At 35.3% G+C, this 18,585-nt stretch overlaps 1 protein-coding gene across 1 annotated transcript in view; it reads left to right on the top strand.

The window, feature by feature from the left end:
* Positions 1-18,238, top strand: part of IL31RA (interleukin 31 receptor A) — a 33,716-nt gene extending 15,478 nt beyond the window's left edge. The window contains exons 5-17 of the mRNA XM_077790457.1: positions 22-188; positions 1,331-1,482; positions 4,044-4,209; positions 4,866-4,945; positions 5,467-5,683; positions 6,901-7,083; positions 9,138-9,239; positions 10,628-10,774; positions 12,750-12,890; positions 14,093-14,186; positions 15,757-15,835; positions 16,673-17,264; positions 17,579-18,238. Of these exons, the coding sequence (XP_077646583.1) occupies positions 22-188; positions 1,331-1,482; positions 4,044-4,209; positions 4,866-4,945; positions 5,467-5,683; positions 6,901-7,083; positions 9,138-9,239; positions 10,628-10,774; positions 12,750-12,890; positions 14,093-14,186; positions 15,757-15,835; positions 16,673-17,264; positions 17,579-17,610 (2,152 nt within the window). The 3' untranslated portion in view covers positions 17,611-18,238. The remainder of the gene's footprint in view (positions 1-21; positions 189-1,330; positions 1,483-4,043; positions 4,210-4,865; positions 4,946-5,466; positions 5,684-6,900; positions 7,084-9,137; positions 9,240-10,627; positions 10,775-12,749; positions 12,891-14,092; positions 14,187-15,756; positions 15,836-16,672; positions 17,265-17,578) is intronic.
* The last annotated feature ends 347 nt before the right edge of the window (positions 18,239-18,585 follow it).

Genomic DNA, 18,585 nt, shown 5'->3' with positions numbered 1-18,585 from the left:
TTTTATTTTTCTCTTTTTTAGCATGACTTCTCCAGATGCAGTCAGATCTTGCTGGAATACAACAGAGTCGTGTTCATTTCTTTATCCTTACAATGATTATAGTAATGATTTTTGTTTTCAAGTGGAAGCTAAAAATGTTTTGGGTGCATCCTCAACAGAGTGTGTCCCTATATCTTTGCAAAAAATAGGTAATTAAAAAAGAATCAGTAAAGATTTAATTAATGACCTTTCCACATAAAATTCTTCCAACTGGTTGGTGTTACAGCAGTAATTTTCAGCAGTTTCCTTTCTCACCTCTTGTGAGGTGGTAAGAAATGACAGGGTGTTGTTTTCATGCTGTGCAGCATCTAACTGCAACAATATTTCTTTAAGCTAATGTCTGATATATCCATTATAAATGACCAAGTTATTAATTATTGAGAAGTGAAGGCCATATATTCAAACTTTTTGTCAACCAACTTAATTGGTATTTGGACTCTACTTTAACATTTCTGAGTGATACCTGGCTGCAATGGATAGTGATATTATGATTTCTCAAGGGCCACCCATCATATGCTCTCCTATTCTACTTTCTGGTTAGGAATGTTAAAAAAACCCACCTGTTTCAAGTGCAGTAATAATTGCACACAGGAACAATAATAATATTTTGTCTACCTCTTCTCTCTCTATCCTGTGCTTCTCTGTTCATTTTGGTGGTGTATTAAGCAGTAACCCTTATAACTAAATACTTTCTGCTGAGCACTCATCATCAGTCACATCCTTTATTCTTGTATTCAGATCTACTGTACTCATCATTACTTTCCACACTCTCTATGCCAGATATATCTTTTCTCATTGCTAGTCCATTATTTTCCCATCATCTCCTTTATGCTTCTCTTCCCCTCAGATAATTTTCAGCTGAATTCTTTCCTCATCTGCAGTTCAGTCTTGTCTTTGGCATACCAGCTCTGCTTCATTTGTTTTCTCTGCTGTTGTCTCTGGGTAATATTTTTCAGTGCTGATACAAATGAAAGACATCTGCACATCTATTTGAGAGCAGATTTTTGAGTAGAATCACAGAATCATAGAAAGGCTTGAGTGGGCAGGTACACCTTCCACTAGACCAGGTTGTTCAAAATCCCATGTAATTAAATCAGTTATGTATGAACTTTCTCTTACAGATAATTTCCCTTATGTATAATTATGTCTATAATATAAACCATCACATGAATACTCTGATAGGATGTGTGTTACTGGGATAAGGATTTAACTTATTGGAACACATACAAAGAAATTCTGAACTTTTATAGAAGCATTTTCCTCTCTTAATGCTTTTGTTTCTTTATTCTAGAGAAATTTGCCCCTCCTGAAATACTTTCAGTTAAAAGAATCCCTGGTATAAAGCAGTTACTTACGGTAACCTGGAAAATGCCTGAGAAGATTATCCCTTTAAAACATATAATTTGCCAGGTTCAATACAGAAACTTGTATTCAAACTTTACTGTAAGTTATGTAATTTTTCTTTTGCATGGCAGTTTCTTTGTGACTAACTTCTTAATATTATAAGAATTTAAGTAGAAAAAAGGCAACAAGTTGTCTGAAATAATCATAATAACCTTGTTATTTTAGTGGAATGTTATCAGGGGTGCATGATCTTAAGAACATGGTTTGTTTTTCTAGGGTTAATTGTCCTTTCCCTTTTGGTCATTTTCTGTTTTGGTACATATCATGCTTTTCAGTATTACTCTGTGGAAGGATGGAGGATGACCCTTGGGGTCATGCACATGACACATGCAGTCAGTAACAATATTTTGTTTTTCCCTTGCATTCTGGTGTTGAAAACAGCCCTCACTCAGAACCACAGTATTTAAATCTGATTAATATGGAACCATGTTAAATTTATTTTAAAGTGAATGAAAATATAAATTTTGCAAGATGAAAAATAAGGGAAGTTCTTTTCATAGTTTGTCTTTCTGACACTTAAATGGAATTGTTTTTAAAACCCCCAGTATTTGTATATTTCAGATGATCTATTCCTATGGTCTTCAATATGGAAGTGATTGTATTTGTAGTTTTACTGTTTCTTCCTCCAAATTAAAGAACTGACAAATAATCTATTTCTTAGATTGTTTCCTTAAGTTTATTGAACTGAGATGTCTGCCTTGATATTACTATTTTACGCACCACATGTATAATTTTGGGAGAGAAAAATTCATCAAAGTAATAATCAGAGCTTTAGAAACATTTCTAATATTAAAGATGTTTCCTACTAGCATCCTTCTCAGAATTTCAAACATCATTACTGTAAATATGACATACTAGTTCTTGGATTCAGGATTCAGGATGATGGGATGGGCAGAATGGCCCAGGTCCAGTTGGGGTATTAGAAATGGAACTAATGATTGTTTAAAAGACCTATTTGAGGTGTTTATCTCTTTGGAGCCAAGTCACTGATGTTCTTGTGACACATTCTATGAGGCCCTTATGTTTTCAACATTTGGAAAGGAACTCAGAGTCCTTGGAGAGCTACAGCTTTATTGTGTATTGTGTCTAGTTTCCAGCACCTACATTAGAAATCACCTGCCTGGGCTTTTTTGCTATCAAATACAGCCTATGTCCATTTGCTTCCTGGGTTCACACCTGCATTTTCACACATACATTTCAGGAGAAACAGGAGCTATCCATGACTAGTAAAGATATAGGAGCTGTTTCTCTGTCAGGACATATACGGAAAAAAACCCAAACAAACAAACAAACAAAATAAAAACCAAACAAAAAAACCCCCAAAACCTTAACTAAAAAATGTTTGCACAAATGACAAGTATCTTTTTGGCCTTTAAAGTCATCTGACCAAACCAGTCTAAATAGTTTGGTGTGAACTGTTTTTACTGAGTGAAAACCATGTGACATATTTTTGTACTTGCATATACTAAATTTCTAAGTTTCTGATTATAATGCCATATCATTGACAGCCTTTTGGCAAGTAACTAAAAGCTAGTACGAGGTGTCTCCAATTCTATGTCAGGTTCTGCCAGAGGTTGATAATAGTTTTGGAGCCTTTTCAATTTTAGATTTGTTGCAGAGTCTGTCACATACAGTGGTTTGGAGACCCCTGAATTCACTCTCGTAGAAGCAGGTGGGTTTTGGCAGTGAGTTTCTTGAGATCAGAACAGACTAAAACTTTCAGTTACATTAGGCAGTGCACTTCCCATTATGATGTTTGTATGAGTGGGTGCCTGCATTTGTTGTAGTTGTTACAGTACAGTCTGCATTGTTATAGACTGATTCACTTTTCATTTGAAGGTTCAACTGATGGAAGCCAAGAATTTCTTCACAGTGTTTTAGCCCTGTTGTGGGTGTTGAAGTGAGTGAGGTTCCTTTTAAGACAAAGAAATGACTCACATTGTCATTACTTTTCTGAATAGATACCAAATAATTTATTTATTATACTCCCATCTTCCTTCATCACTAACAGGCTTCATCTCATTTTTTACGTCTTGGTACCAGAATTTTTTCTTTTCATTTACCTTTTCATTTCAATCCTATGCTGATAATGTTTGGGACAGCCCACAACAACACTACTGTATGGCTAACATCTAGAAGGCCTTGTAACTCAGAAAAGATGAGCCAGACAGGAAAAAAGCACCCAGCTGACTCACAAACTGTGAGGAATCACTGGGGGAATTATTGCTTTCCCCAGGATGCTGTTGTGGGACATAATTGTAGTAATGGCTTTACCGATAACTGCTTGCTTCCCACCAGTGGGAACTGCATTCCTCCAGCAGCTTCTGTGCGCAGCTGCTCTAGAATCACATGTGAGCTGCACGCTGTTCAAACCACAGGTCAGTCAGTAGAGACATAGTTCGGAATCAAGTTTTTCAAACCCTGGAGTTTTACAGGAGGAACAAAGGTGCTACACAGAAAAATGAAGTATAAAACAAGCAATCTTGAGTTTTGGAGGAGTGAGGTGGTTTACACAAAAATTGCATCTTCTAAAGTCATATATCTACAATTCATATATCAATTTCATATCAAATAATTTTTGTTCATGTACCTATTTCCAGGAATTTGTCAATGTCTCACTGAATTCTAAGAAGAATATAGGATCATATAATCTCACAGGTCTGTGGGACTCCACAGACTATTCTGTTGCCATTCGGTGTGTCAATAATGAGTCAACATTTTGGAGTGGATGGAGTGGAGAAAAAAATGAAAGCACAGAAGAAAAAGGTAAGCTGCCTACCTATAAAAGTGTTTTCTGTTTTACTTTGAGGCATTAGAATTTAGTAGGGAAAAACCTGTGTTATGGTGTATTATCCTTTATTGAACTTAGAATCCTGTTGCTTAAACAGAACATATGTATTTTGTTTAAAGATAGAAGAGAAAAACTGAAAGACAACAGCAAGTATTGGAGGAGATTTCAAAAGTGATTCAAACAATATAGGACTAAGGAAGAAAACAGATGGGTAGATACTGAAGAGAGGGAAAATTATAAGAGTATAGATGAAGATTTAACACTGCAAAGTAAGATAGTAGCAGAAAAGAAGTACAGCATGTGTGCTCAATGAAATAAATTATAAGTAGAGAAATCAAAATGCCAGTTTTAAAACAAGAGTAGAAAGTCTCTTCTAGGAGACTCTAGAACTTAACAAATAAAAGTGAGCAGCAGAGAACTTTTGTAAAGAAAGAAGTACCTAATTAGGGAAAAAGAGGCATAGCACTACAGAAGATAAAACTTACTTTTAGTAAGTTTCTCTTAGACTCTATGTTTGAAAACTTTATTTTTTTTCACCATAGTAGAGAACCTTTTGATTGTTTTTATCATATTAAACTATCTTTTTAAAATAGCAACAGATTGCAAGTGGGATTTTTTTATCTTTAAACAGCTTCTGGAAAAGTGGATTTGTGGAGAGTAATTGAGTCTTCACGCTCATCTAGAAATAGATCTGTACATCTTATGTGGAAGGTATATACATTTTTTGTGAATTGGTAATCATATTGATATCCTGTAGCTGATGTTATATTATTTCAGTTTTGTAGGACATATAACTGCCTGAGGCATTTGCTGTTATCAGAGGAAAAATGCTCACTGAACTAGGTTAGGATTGAAAAGGCTTTTGTTTACTGAATGGTAGATGAATAGAGTTTTGTAATCTGTGTGGAAAGGAAGCATTTAATTGTGTTCAGATTACTGGAAAATCTCATTAAAAGTCCTTAAACTGCATTTAAATAATCCAGTTTACAAAACTGTGTTTAAATTCACTTCAATCTTCTAGTAAAGTGTCCAAAGCCTCCTTACATTTCCAATCTCAGCATTTGACTTTTGAAATCCATCAAGGAAATTGTCATGGCTGTCTGTCCTGAAGAAAATACCTTACTTTTCTAAATACAGTATAATAGTTTCATAATTTGATCTTTAATAGAGCATATATTTTTGCTTGTGCAGATAGGACTGCTTAACACTTACTACTGTATGTTTTTTAATAGACATTAAAAAGCTTTCCGCCTTCTGGGAGAATTCTAGGGTACAAAATACGGTATTTTCCAGAAAAAAAGGCTGCACATAAAAGGACACACAACTCTAGTGAACAGAAAATGACTTTATTTTTAAATGAAGAGGCACATATAATATCTGTCACTGCCTATAACTCTGCTGGAGAGTCTCCTGAAGCTATTTTGAGGATTCCATCCACTGATGAAAAATGTAAGATTTCTCAATGTCATATTTTTCTCATTAATGAAAAAATGATTTTTTATAAATCTGTTTAAGTTCTGATGTAGTGGAAGCAAAATTATGCTAAGGACTTCTGTCATATGTATCTACGTATATCTTGTCATATTTTGCCATCATGTATCGTATGTCTGTTAGACAATTATTGTTGGGGGTTTCGTTTTGAGATACAGTTGTTAAGGTATTATTACTTTGTGATGTCTTATTGAATTTCTATTGTATTATTTTCTGATGGTTTTTTTCTTGTTTTAGATTTTTTCCTAACTTTGGACCTCCCAAATAAATTTATGGAATACTACCCAATTCTTTTGCATTCCTTTGTTAGCTCAGAAGATTGGTTACCACAGGGCACTAATGCAGAGTATCCAACAATATCATTCAAAGATATGATAAATAGAAATCTCTAAGTTGTGTTAGTGGAAGCAGGGAGAGAAGCCTTGTGTTTATTCTGATTTCATATGCATTCCCAGAAGTACCCATTCCAACCACTGCCAGGGTTAGCAAGTTGGTCTGCTCTAGCACATGAGTTGCTTTCTGGCTCTTACATTTAATTCTGATACTGCTTTGAGCCTTGTGTTGCAACATCCTGCTGCCAGCCATGATCTGACAGAGAGGTTGTGTTTGACACACTTGAATTAGTTTTAACAAGAGCTGTTCATGATGTAAGTCAAGTGTCCTCCTGGAACTGCTCAATCAAATTCTGCCTAATCAGAAAACTAGATATGTAGATTTAATGTAATTTTGTCCTTGAGGTTATTGACTACTTCCCTATCCACTTTTGCATCACACTTCAAAGGTTTTTCTGATTTTTCCATGCTGTGATGTGCTCCCCCCACCCCAGATGCATCTCTTTTTATCCTGTGCTTCATCAGGTCCTTTTTTTGCTTCTGTTTTTCTGTTTTTTGTTTCACTCAGACCGTCATTACCTCTATTCTGCAGGCTGATGCAGAATTCACCTTTGCTTCAGTGTCATTCTTGACCGTGCTGACTTGGTATCCCATTCTATTGCCTTTGTCATCTCAATCAAAGTTACTTATGAGCTACCTGCAAAATGGGTAGTAATTTGGTTTATAGAGTTTTCCACACTACAAGATTTGGATTCTGAAAGAGAGGCTAGTTCTTGAATTCTGTATGTGTTTTTCAAGCATTTTTGAAGACAAAATTGCTGATATTTTCTGTTAAATTTTTAGCCTCTCAGATGATTGAAAAAGTGGTGACCTCTACAACAAATGAAGAAGTGGTGGTGCAATGGATAACCTCTGAACCAGAAACAACCAAATATGTGGTTGAGTGGTATGAGGAACTGGACATGGACCCTTTTGGTAGATCATGGCAACATGTATCAAATTCTACAAAGTGGAAAAATAACAAAAGTATGTTTATCAGTTACAGCTGTAACAATGTACAGATGTACATGTATTTATAGGTAGATTGGAAAGAATAAACAAGGATGAACTCATCCACCTTCCCTCAGACTGTTCTTAAACATAGTAGTATTACTACATGCTTTGTTGAAATCTCTGCTGCTAATTTAATAGCATTTTTTTAGTCTTAGAAATTTTCATGCAACATGCAAGGCAGTGCTTGCTCTCATATAAGATTCAGCTACAAAATTTGTGTTAAAGAAGTTCTGTGGCTTGATCTTACACCAGTAGGGAGGCCTGTGACTGATGTGGCTCTTCTATCAGAGAAATCTGGAACTAAAAAAAAAAGATTGAATATGGGAAAAGCTCATGCTCCTTCATGTGTTTTAGAGAGAGGACATCATAGTCCTCCATAAGTTGCAGGGGGACAGCCTGCTTCACCATGATTTTCACTACAGGTTACAAAGGAATCTTTACATTCCCTGTTCCAGTATAGGTTCCCACCTATGGGAGACAGTCCTTATTTAACTTCTTTGACCTGGGTCCTTCCCACTGGCTGCAGTAACTCACAACTGCTCAAGTATGGCTCCCCTGTGAGGTGACATTCTCCTTCAGGTATCCACCTGCTCCAGTGTGGAGTCCTCCACAGGCTGCAGGCTCTAGTGAGAATGATGCCACATGGTCTGGAACCTCCCTTTGCTCAGTGGGGTCACCTGTCCTGCCTGTGTCTCCTCACAGGCACCCCCAGGCCCCTCACCACCATGGCAGTAGGAGAAGCTGAAAAGGTTTTGGCTCTGTGTGAGCCCTGCTCAGCCACAACAAAAACATCTCTGTACTGTCAGACCTGTGCTCAGCACTAATCCAAAGCACAGCCCCATGCCAGCCACTGGGAAGAAAATTAACTCTACCCTAGCTGAAACTAGTGGGGGTAATGGATATATAATGGCCATTGCATAAGGTGTAAGGGACTGAAAGAGCAGCAGAAAGCTGATACAATGCAGGAATCTGTTGATAGCCATTATTCTCACTGAGCAAGCTGCAGAGCTTGAGATGCATGATCTAGAAATCCCTTTACACTGGTTTCATTCCAGGGGTTGTAAAGCTACAGATATGTCCTCCCAGAGCTGATGTGAGTTGTTGTAAGTATTGGGTGCGCCTGGTTGATTACTTGGCTTCTGGACTGTTCAGAGTTCAAAACTTAATTTCCAGAAGCTGGAACTCTGTCTTGAAACATAAAAGTCTACTGGACAGATTTCACTTGCGACAACTGTGCCCTTGAGTTTGGCTGGTCAGAAGATCTGCAGTTGGCATGACTAGAACAACAGTGTAGAAATTCTAGAATAATAGAACATTCTGTGTTGTAAGTGGCCCAGAAGAATCACTGAAGTCTGACTCCTAGCCCCTGCCAGGAGACCCCCAAAATCACAGTATGTATCTGAGAGCATTGTCCAAACCCTTCTTGAACTTCACCAGGCTTGGTGCTGTGACCATTTCCCTGGGGAGCCTGTTCCAGTGTCCAGCTACCCTCTGGGTGAAGACCCTTTTCCTAATATCCAACTTAAGCCTCCCTGACATGGTTACTTGCCATTCCCTTAGGTCCTGAGTGTTAAGAGTGGGGAACCCCACTGCTTTTTAATCTGATGCATGAGAAAAAGTTGTCTCCTGCAAAGCAGTAAACATAAAGATATGTGAAATTAAAAATGCTACCTTCAAGTGTACTTTTATACCGGTTATTTGAAAATAGAGACTTCCTCTGAAACCATAGAGGGTTTCAAGATGAGTAAATGGATTCATATAGGGAAGTTGTATTATGCTGAAGTATAATTACCCATTCAAACTTTTCCTAATGAAAAATAAACCATGTGCTCTTACAAATACTAATGTGAAAAAAAATGTGTTAAAGCCAGTAATGAGCATTCAATCAATAATTGCATATTGTGCTTACTAGAGAGGTGAAGCAAGTAGTAACGCTATATTCGGAATTCCTTTGTGATGCAGTCTATTTTCATTGTATTAATAGCACATGGAGATTGTATGTAAATATGGTTTTCTTTCCTTTATAGAAAATTTTAAACCATTTGTATGCTATAACATCTTGGTGTATCCTCTTTATGGAAGTAATGTAGGAGCTCCATCTTACACACAAATCTATGCTCAAGAAAAAAGTAGGTATTTTAAAGTAATCATGTTGTGAAGTGTGTATTGTTGTCTGTTTCTCAGGATGTATTATCTTTGACTGATTTGGTACTATCATTATTTGAAAAAGAGATGGAGGTGGTGAAAATCCCCAGGTTTCAGGGTTCCTAATTTCTGTTCTGTTCAGCGACAAAATTTGTCTATAAGAAAGTATTAATCTTGTGATACAGGTATATTGCTGCTTGCACCCACTAACTTTTTGTGAAGCTTACATATTGTATACAAAGCATTTGGAAAGACTATAGCTACATGAAACATGAAAGTATTTTTTAAACTAGCTATCGCTTTAATGTTTAAAAGCTCATTTAAATGATATATAATTATACTTGATTTTAAAGCTTGACTAGATTTGTCAGCCGTAATATATGAGGAAATTCCACTCATAAAATAAAATGGCTGATTTGAAACGCCTACTTTTTGTTAGATTTTATAATGTAATAAAATATTTGCAGTCTTGCACATACAAAATGTTAAGAAGACATGATGTTTGTAATTGGAAAGACACTTTGGATGAAGTGTTTTGCAGGGGAAGGGGTAAAGTTTCTTTATTTGTAGAAATTTATTGTGAATTCACTGATTTATACAACCAGCTATAAGCATGTATTTTACCAGTAATTTTAAGATACCATGTGAAAATATTGATTGGTGTGTGTGTCTATGCAAATGTGCATGCAAACACAGTACAATGCACCACTAAATAACATAACTTACTTGGGGGGGGCAATGGAGTATTTTATGTTTGTGTAATAATTACTCATACAATGTGCTGGTGCTGTGTTTAAGTGCTTTCCTGTTTATAGGTAGCTGTGATAACACTCAAGGTTGTTAGAGAATGGGAAGGAAATTTTAAAACTGCAACACAGAGCCCTCTTTCTTCAAAAAGTCACCACAAAGTTATGAGCAATGTATGTGAGGTGGTATTGTGTAAGCAGAAAGGCTTTGTTTAGTGTGATGGGCAAGGCTGAGGATGCTGCAGGGGCAGGAGATGCCACAGACCTGCAAAGGCAGTGGCCTTGCACCCGAGTCAACCCCAGGAGTGCACAAAGGATAATTTTCCTCTTGACCTCTCCCTGGTGTTGTAACAATAAAGCCTTTTAGTGGTCTCTAAGTATTTGAATATAGTAACACCTAAAACTATGCAAATGCCAGAATAGGTGAGGGGAAGTTTTATCAGAAAAATTCCTACATTAAAGAGAGTGAGAAAAGTTAAGGAGTGTATCAGAGCACTAAGGTTGATATTTTTTCATGCATATGTTTCCCCTAATGTTACTGATATGTGTAAAATAACAGAGGCAGATAACACTGTGGTACATTGTCTATTTTACTAGTTTTGCTATTTCATAATGCTTCTCTGTAGAGCCGTCAGAAGGACCTGTGGCTGATACAGGCGTTCTGGGGAAAAATGAAGTTACAATTAAGTGGAATGAGATTTCAAAGGCTAAAAGAAATGGATTTATCACTAACTATACAATATTTTATAAATCTGAAGATGGAAAAGAATTGCGTAAGTACACATTAAACATTAAACACATTAAACAACAATACTTCCAACAGGGTTATGAAATTTTCAATCTCTCTTCTATCTTGACCCACCTTTAAAGTAAATTAAAAAAGTTATGACAGGAAGCTAAAATATACTGGAGAATCACAGATTCTGTGTAAAGTCATGTGATCATGAGGGTTCAGTGACTTTATAAGTTTCATGCATGTCCTTGGAAGGATCCACCTTCAGCTTGTGGAAAAGTATGGTGGAAACGGTCTCTTAGTATTTTTGCTGTCAATTTTATATTAAAAGCAAATTTGGAAATAACAGTAAAATAAGCTGCCAAGGAATAGTTTCTATGGACATCATTTTAGATCAGTTTCTTCAGATGTGTTTGATTTTCTGTGCTTGCCATTGCTTTTCTGGTCTGGAGGCTGATAGCATAAATTTAAGCATACTCCTAATCTCTTCCTCAGGAATAGTGTCCATACAATCTGGCAGTGTAATGCTATCTGTCTAAAACTTCTTTAGTTTAAATCTCAGCAGAAGCTTTCATGAAAAGTGTTTGGGTGACCTAAACTTTTCTTCCTATATAGTTTATGAAGAAAGCTGTTGGATCACTCAGTACTTCAGAATTAGTTTTTTCCCCCCTTCTTTAGACATTAAATTACTCAGAAACCAACATAATAGGGAAAGCTCTGTGCAGATTACTAAATCTCACAGAAATAATTAGCTTTCTCTTTCACATTTAAAATTTACCAGGAATTGCCCTGGTCTGAACTGGATAGCCATAAGAAACAAGCATCACAAGATTTGTAAGTCTGAAAACTTTGCAAAAGAGATTGTGTTAGGTGCATTGTTATCAGGAACCTATTATGTTGGTTTCTGAGTAATTTAATGCTGACTGCTTTGTGCAGGATCATCTGTGAGACATGGAGCCTCATGTTACAGAGCTGTATTTCTCCATATTACTTGTAATGTAAAGCAGGCTGTGTCCCTTTTAGGACTTCAGATTATTTTATTTAGAAAATTATTTGTAAATAACAACGCAAGAGAGTTAAATGGCAAAATGTGTTATACTGATGCTTTTTGAGGCTTCTCTGATGTCATGTGTTCTTGATAATAGTAGGATGTGGGGGTGTGTGCCAAGGTGACCACTGATGGCCTTCTAGCACTAGAGCTTCACTTTTCCTCCCTTGACTTGCGAGAAACTCAGTTTATTTTAACTTGGGACGTATTGCAGCAGAACTATTTCCTGGGTGTTTCTTGATAGAACTGACTGAGGAAATAAGCTGACTTTGACTTTATGCACCAGAAAATGTTTTAGTGACTGTAATTTCTTATATGAAGATACATTTGGTGCTATTAGTAGACATAAGATTCATACCCTGCTTAAAAAAATGTAAAGGGCAAGCACATTACATTAACTCCAATACTGGAGAATGTATTGGAAACACTGAGTTCTATCCATAAAAGAAGTTTGAAACTTGGAAAAAAATTCCTTTTGATTTTGACTTTCATTTGACTTTACTGGGGTGATATCCCAGTGCTGATAGATGACATTATTTTTGATGATCAGTGTTTAACTGTGTATAGCAGAAATATAGTTGAATTTCACAAGCTACAGAAATGATTTGAAGTTCTGAATTTCTGAGCCAGCTATTTTGAGGAAAAAAAGTTCTCAAAGCAGTGTTTTCAGTGATAATCTGCAGGAGAACATAGTTAATCTATCTTTTATATTAGCAAAAATATTTGTATTTGTTTTTAAAAGTAAATATGTAATGGTTCAGGTTTTTGCCTCAAACTTTTAAGTAGTATTGATAAATATTGTTCAGCAATTTAGGTTTTGTCTTTTAAAGGACTGGTAAGGTTGCTTTGTATTTCAAGTTACCTTTAAAATAGTTTGTATCTGTTATTGTAGAAGTTGCTAAATAATTGTACAGTTCCCTGATATAACATTACTTTTGTGTGTTTACATATATTTTCTCCTAAAAAGATGAAACAGTAAACTCTGATGTTCTACAATACAGACTGAAGTCCTTACAGGCTAATACACAATATACTGTTCAGATCATGGCAAGCAACAAAGCTGGTGGAACCATTGGAGAGCCAAAAACCTTCAAGACTTTAAAATTGGGTAAGTAATAATCCAGGTTATTCTATTTTAAAAAATGGGCTTGGAAGTTAGAAATATGGGACATTGTTGTCTAGGCATTTGTTAACTTCTGTTTGTTTTTTAAGTAGTGTTGAACCAAACAAGGAAGAATTTGCAACAGTAGTTGAATTTAACTTAATTTCAGTGACAAGCTCACAGACTAAAAAAACCCTCAGAATTAGAAGTCAACCCCAAAATCTTTATTTCCTTGTCAATAAAGCAGTGTAGTACTATTTGTGAAAGCAGCAGTATGTATGCTATCAGCTATGTGATGAGATGCCTAACAGTTCATTAAAAAGTAGGCTTTTCCATCTGCGAGATTTACAATAACCACACATTTTGTTGCACCTGTTCTGGTATATAAGCTTAACTGGTAAACAAGTGTAGAGGTTGTGGCCAGTGAGTCTGTAGGGAAATACCTTTTCCTATTTTGTACTACTTGTTTTAGCCAGATTTGACAAAGTATAATGACAACAGATCAGAAGCTCAGACATTTAGACATTTCCTCATTTCAACTGCAGGAAGAATGTTCTCAGTATATTCCTAAATGCCTCCAGCACTCTGGTACTTGAAAATTCGCTCAGAAATCTGAGCAGTGTTTCAGTCAGATTAACTGTATTTTTTTTGTGTGTGTGTGGTTTAAAATCTTATCTTCTGTGCTCAATTTGCTATTTATCTTTTTGTAACTGATATAATTGTCATGGACCAGCAGATTTAGGTGAGCTTAAAATAATAGGTGACCAAAAGGTGCTAGACCCTTCCTCCTCGATTGCTGTCAAAGGTTGGCATGGTATGACCCTAAGCAGCCTGATCTAGGTTTAAAGTTGCATGAAGTGATCTACAGAGATCCCCTCCAATCAAAGTTACTTTGTGATTCCGTTAAATAAAGGAAATTTTAAAATGTGATAAGTCTGTTTCTATAACATCCTGAAGAGTCTCATCATGACCTGGTTTTCTGGCTCAGTAACTGTGGCTTGTTGGATTCCAAATACCCATCTTTTGACTTGTCATAGAATGGGTATCCTACAGTATTCTGAGTAATTTTGGCTAGTTTTGACTAATTAGAATTGTGCTAAATAAGCAAATTGGATATTAAAAATTATCTGTTTTAAAGGAATACTTGAAGAAATGACAATGTGGACTAATTGGTGTTTTGGGTTTTCTTTCTTTGTTTTTGTCTAAAGATAAAGAAGATATCTTTTTTATTGCTATACCTGTTGAGATAAGCATTTTGTGTCTGATAGGCCTTTGGATAACGTGTGTTTTGAAAAAACACGTGTGAGTATATTTTCTACTGTCTAAAACTGAATGCAACCATTTAAAATTATGGAAAAATGTATAATGGGATTTTTTATTTATTTTATAAATGCCTTTGTTGTGTTCAAAACCAATGTCTAAATAGAAAACAAGCAATTGAAGTAACAAATAAGTAATTATACAGGTTATACTTTCACTGCAGTTTATGTGCTATAGTCCAAAAATAAGTACTAATTTTAGAAAGTTTAGTAAATTGAAACAAAATAAATGAGAGAAACAGATTTACATATCACCTACACCAGTTTTTGTAAAATGCTATGTACATGCCATTTGCAGTTCCATGATCATTTAAGTGAGGGAAGCAAACTTAAAGTCAGTTTCTGAAAAATTAATAATTCCAGGAAATAAAGCTTTCTAGACACTTTTAATATGCTAGAATGGTACTAGGACATATTCCACACAGCCTCTATTGCTTATCTTACCTATGAATATGACTTTTATTAGTTTGTGATACCTCCCTTGAGCTGCAAAGGAGTAAGAAAAAACCTAGAAATTGCATTCTGTGAAAACATTTGGATCTTGATCATTGAGTATGGATATGTATTGATTATGAATTGTATTGATTATGGATCATATGACTATGAATCACATGATTCATAATCTTTTCATCTCACGGCTGTCCCCTGACAGATTTGAATTTTTTTTTCTTAGCATGGGGATCCAGTAACATTCCAAAGGTGACTGTAAGGCTTTTTTTAAAGTTATAAAATATTTTCACAAGAAAAGTGACTGAGTTGTTTGGCTGATAAGAAGGTTAAAAGTCTGGACTATTTTCTAGTTAAAGGGGCACTCTAAGCTATTGGAATAAAAACTGCTGTTATGTGGAGAAACATTAGGTAGTAAGTACAACTGAATCAATAATTTCCGTCCCTTTCACATCTTAATTTGTGTTGAGTATACTGAATTTTTACAATAGTAAAAACTATTTTTTGATTCTGAAGGATACTTAGAGATGGAGTAGAATGTTTATATTCTTGTTTAGATAAAATTGTCATTTGAAAAGTCAAGCTAAGGACTGGTTTTCATTCCCTTGCCTCTCTGCCCAGTGTCAGTGAGTGATTAAATGAGTGAGCATCCTTTGTCTGCTGTTAATTTAGGATCTCAGTATAACTCTAATGTGGTCTAGTGCTAGGGTCGCTTTCCTTGAACAAAGGTAACCTGAGGTGGATTTTCACAGAAGAAACATCCTGAAAAATGATTGCAACAGTATACTGACAGTCTTATTTTGGCATGCTCTTATTTAATATAATATTTAATTGAGTAATATAATATAATAACACATAATATATGATAAAATATAAAATGGCTTTTCTGCAATGTCTCTGGAACCCAAGAGATCTTGTTGAGATCTTTTGTAATAAAAATCAGTGTACAGGAAAGCAGTTTTATTGAAAAATATTGTGTTAATGTAGAAGATACTTCCTTTCTGAAAGTTTGATACTTCAGCAGTATTTGGAATTTCTGGTGATTTGTTGATTCTTGAGAACCTATTTCTTTCATAATTTGGCTAAAATTCCTTTCTCAATTATAGGTTTAAAAAGGTTTGCTGGCCTGATATACCAAATCCTGAAGAAAGCCTTGCAGTGGAATGGCCACTTGCTTCATCTGTGGTAATAGCTGGAATTTTATGCATTAAAAAAGGGATCAAATGGAGAGAAATCATTTTCTGGCAGTCATTTTAGTAATCAAACCCATCAACCCCCCTCCCCCCTCCCTTTGGAGCCTTTGTTGAGTTCCATTCTTCTTCTTAAGTGCTACAAAATGCTCTTTGTAGTATTCTAAAATAATAGAGAAGATGCATCTTCATAAAGTTTATTAATCTAATTCATATAGGACATTGGGAATTAATGTTTTAAAGTGACAAAGTGGTAGGTGGACATGGTTCATTTGAGTAAATTAAATTTGCACAGGCTATTGAGGTTTCCACACCTGCATGCCTCCTCTCTTCTCCACAAAAAAAGTATTACAGCATATAGTAATATTTGGTATATTCTTGTATTGCCAGTTCTGTCTTTTTTTTTTTTTAATATTTATTCCTTATTAAAGTTTTGATGTTTATTTGAATGGAGTGAAGTTTACCAGGTTACACAAAAGTGCAATTTGTGGATAATGGGATTTATACCTTTTACTCAAAAAGGTCTGGTTAGATGAGAAAAGATGGACACAATCCAAACCTGATTCTGAGCCTTCGCTGAAATCCATAATTTCATTAAGTATAGAAAACCTAATATGAAAGTGTTTAATGGAAATGGACAGAATAACATTGCCTTTTTTAGTACTCATTCACATGTAACTGCATCCCATCTGAAAAGCACGTGAATTCTTTACTAGTTCAAGTCTGAAATTGCTAGTTAAACAGAGCTCAAATAGCAATAATTTATTAAAAAATGAACAGATACATTATCTATCCCTTTATAACATTCCAATTTATCTCTTTGTATTGACAGAATAATTCATTTTTGAAGAGAATGTCATCTCAGATGAAAACTGTAGACTTTGAAGACATAAATGTTTTGGAATATTGTTTTCCTGAAGAAAGTCAGGAAGGATCACTACTAATAAATTATGAAAACTGTGTTTCTGAATGTACTATTATTAATACAAAAGGCACAACTAACAGAGATGAAACGATACTGCATAACAAAGAGAACAAAACTGCTAAAAATTTCCCACCATCTATGCCTTATATAATTACTGATCAATTTACCAGAAATCAAATGCATTTAGCTTTGACACCAGTGAAAGAAGTTCAGCCCATAGAAGTGGTGGCAAATGATATATGTGGATCTCAGCAGAATCCAGTTAAAAATGAAGAAAACGATGATGAGGAAGTTTTAAAGCTGGAAGATTTCAGTGAAAAAACACTGTTCAATCCATATCTTAAAAATTCAGTTAAAACAAGGGAATTTCTTGTTTCTGAGAGCTCGCCAGAACACAGTATGGATGAATGCAAAAGCCAGTCAAGCGTCTTATCTCCTATTAAACCAAATGCTCCAGAACAATCCTACATAACAGTGGACATGTTCAGGCTGGCCAAAGGTCAGTAGCATGAGAGAGTTCCATTGTAAAATCCCTCTGAGATATCCCTTGGCACTGCTGCTCACAGGCATTCACATGTTCTAAGGTGGCTGATCTCAGTTAATTCAGATGGGAACATCCTCTTCCTTCAAATAGTTGTGAAGTAATTTTTTACACTCTGTGTGTACACATCAGAGTTCACTTTCAGTGTGGATGTTTTAGGTTTTTGTTGTTTTGTTGGGGTTTGTTTTGTTTTGTTTGGTTTGGTTTGGTTTTTTTTACCAAACATGCCGGTAATGAGACAAAAAGAAATAGCTTTTGTTATTTCTTCTTAGCTCTCCTATCTCAACCTGCTAGAACAAACTGATATTTGCTGCAGGAGCATCCAGCGGTGCAAGCAGCTCATCTCTCTCCCAACACAACCAATTCCCAAGGCTCACCTCTGATGGGGAAACATGGGCAGACTTGAACAGAGTCAGAATCTGCCGAATCCTTCCCTCAGTTACATGGAGCAGAACTACTGTCCTGTTCTTATTTCCCTTAATTGTTTATCATCTAGTTTTATATATCATGTTCCTCTTGTTTTACTACTTTCTAGATTTCAGGAGTTGTCTCTTTGTATCCTGACTCTTGAAAAAATAGTTTGGCATACAGTTTCTTGTCTTTAATGAGAGTATATTTGCTATGTTATCTGCATTTTGGAAAATGTGTTATGCTTGCTATGTTGTTTCCTTTCCTTTCTCATGGTTTTAATAGTCCTCAGCATTTTGTGCTGTTTGTTTTTGTTTCTTTTCTTTTTTCCTAAAAACAAATAGGAGAAACAAAGACTTAAAACTGCTTATTGAGGAATAACTTCTTACCTTCTTGTTCTGTGCTTCTAATTTGTTTCAGTTTAAAACTGTGTTTCTCAGTTGAGATTTTGATATTTTGAGCTGAAAAAAAAATCTACTAAATATGTCATATTGTGTTAGAATAAACACTGTGTTAAGAAGTAATTTTTCAGGGAAGTAATGAAAAAACACTAAGTATATAAAATCTTCCCAGATCTCTGGTAATTGATTTAGGATTAGGTATTTCTACATGAAGGATACAACTTTTATAATTTGTTTTATGGTTTTGTTAAGTCATAAATCTAATTATAGTTTCCATTTTACAAATCAGCAATTAAGTAGTAAAACACTCAATCACACTAATTTTTTAACAAGAAAGAGGCCATTATTGTATAACTGTTAGTGAAATACTCTGCTGAAAAGCAATTTTAAAAAGATAGAGTCAAATGAATTGTATTAGAAGGGGGTGTTCAGTTTGACACATATGGGGTATATGGCAATTTTAAGACTTT

The sequence above is a fragment of the Lonchura striata genome, chromosome Z (genome assembly GCF_046129695.1).
Source record: "Lonchura striata isolate bLonStr1 chromosome Z, bLonStr1.mat, whole genome shotgun sequence".
NCBI classification, from domain to species: domain Eukaryota; kingdom Metazoa; phylum Chordata; class Aves; order Passeriformes; family Estrildidae; genus Lonchura; species Lonchura striata.
The sequence above is the reverse complement of the archived record's forward strand: the minus strand, read 5'-3'. Positions and strand labels throughout refer to the sequence as shown.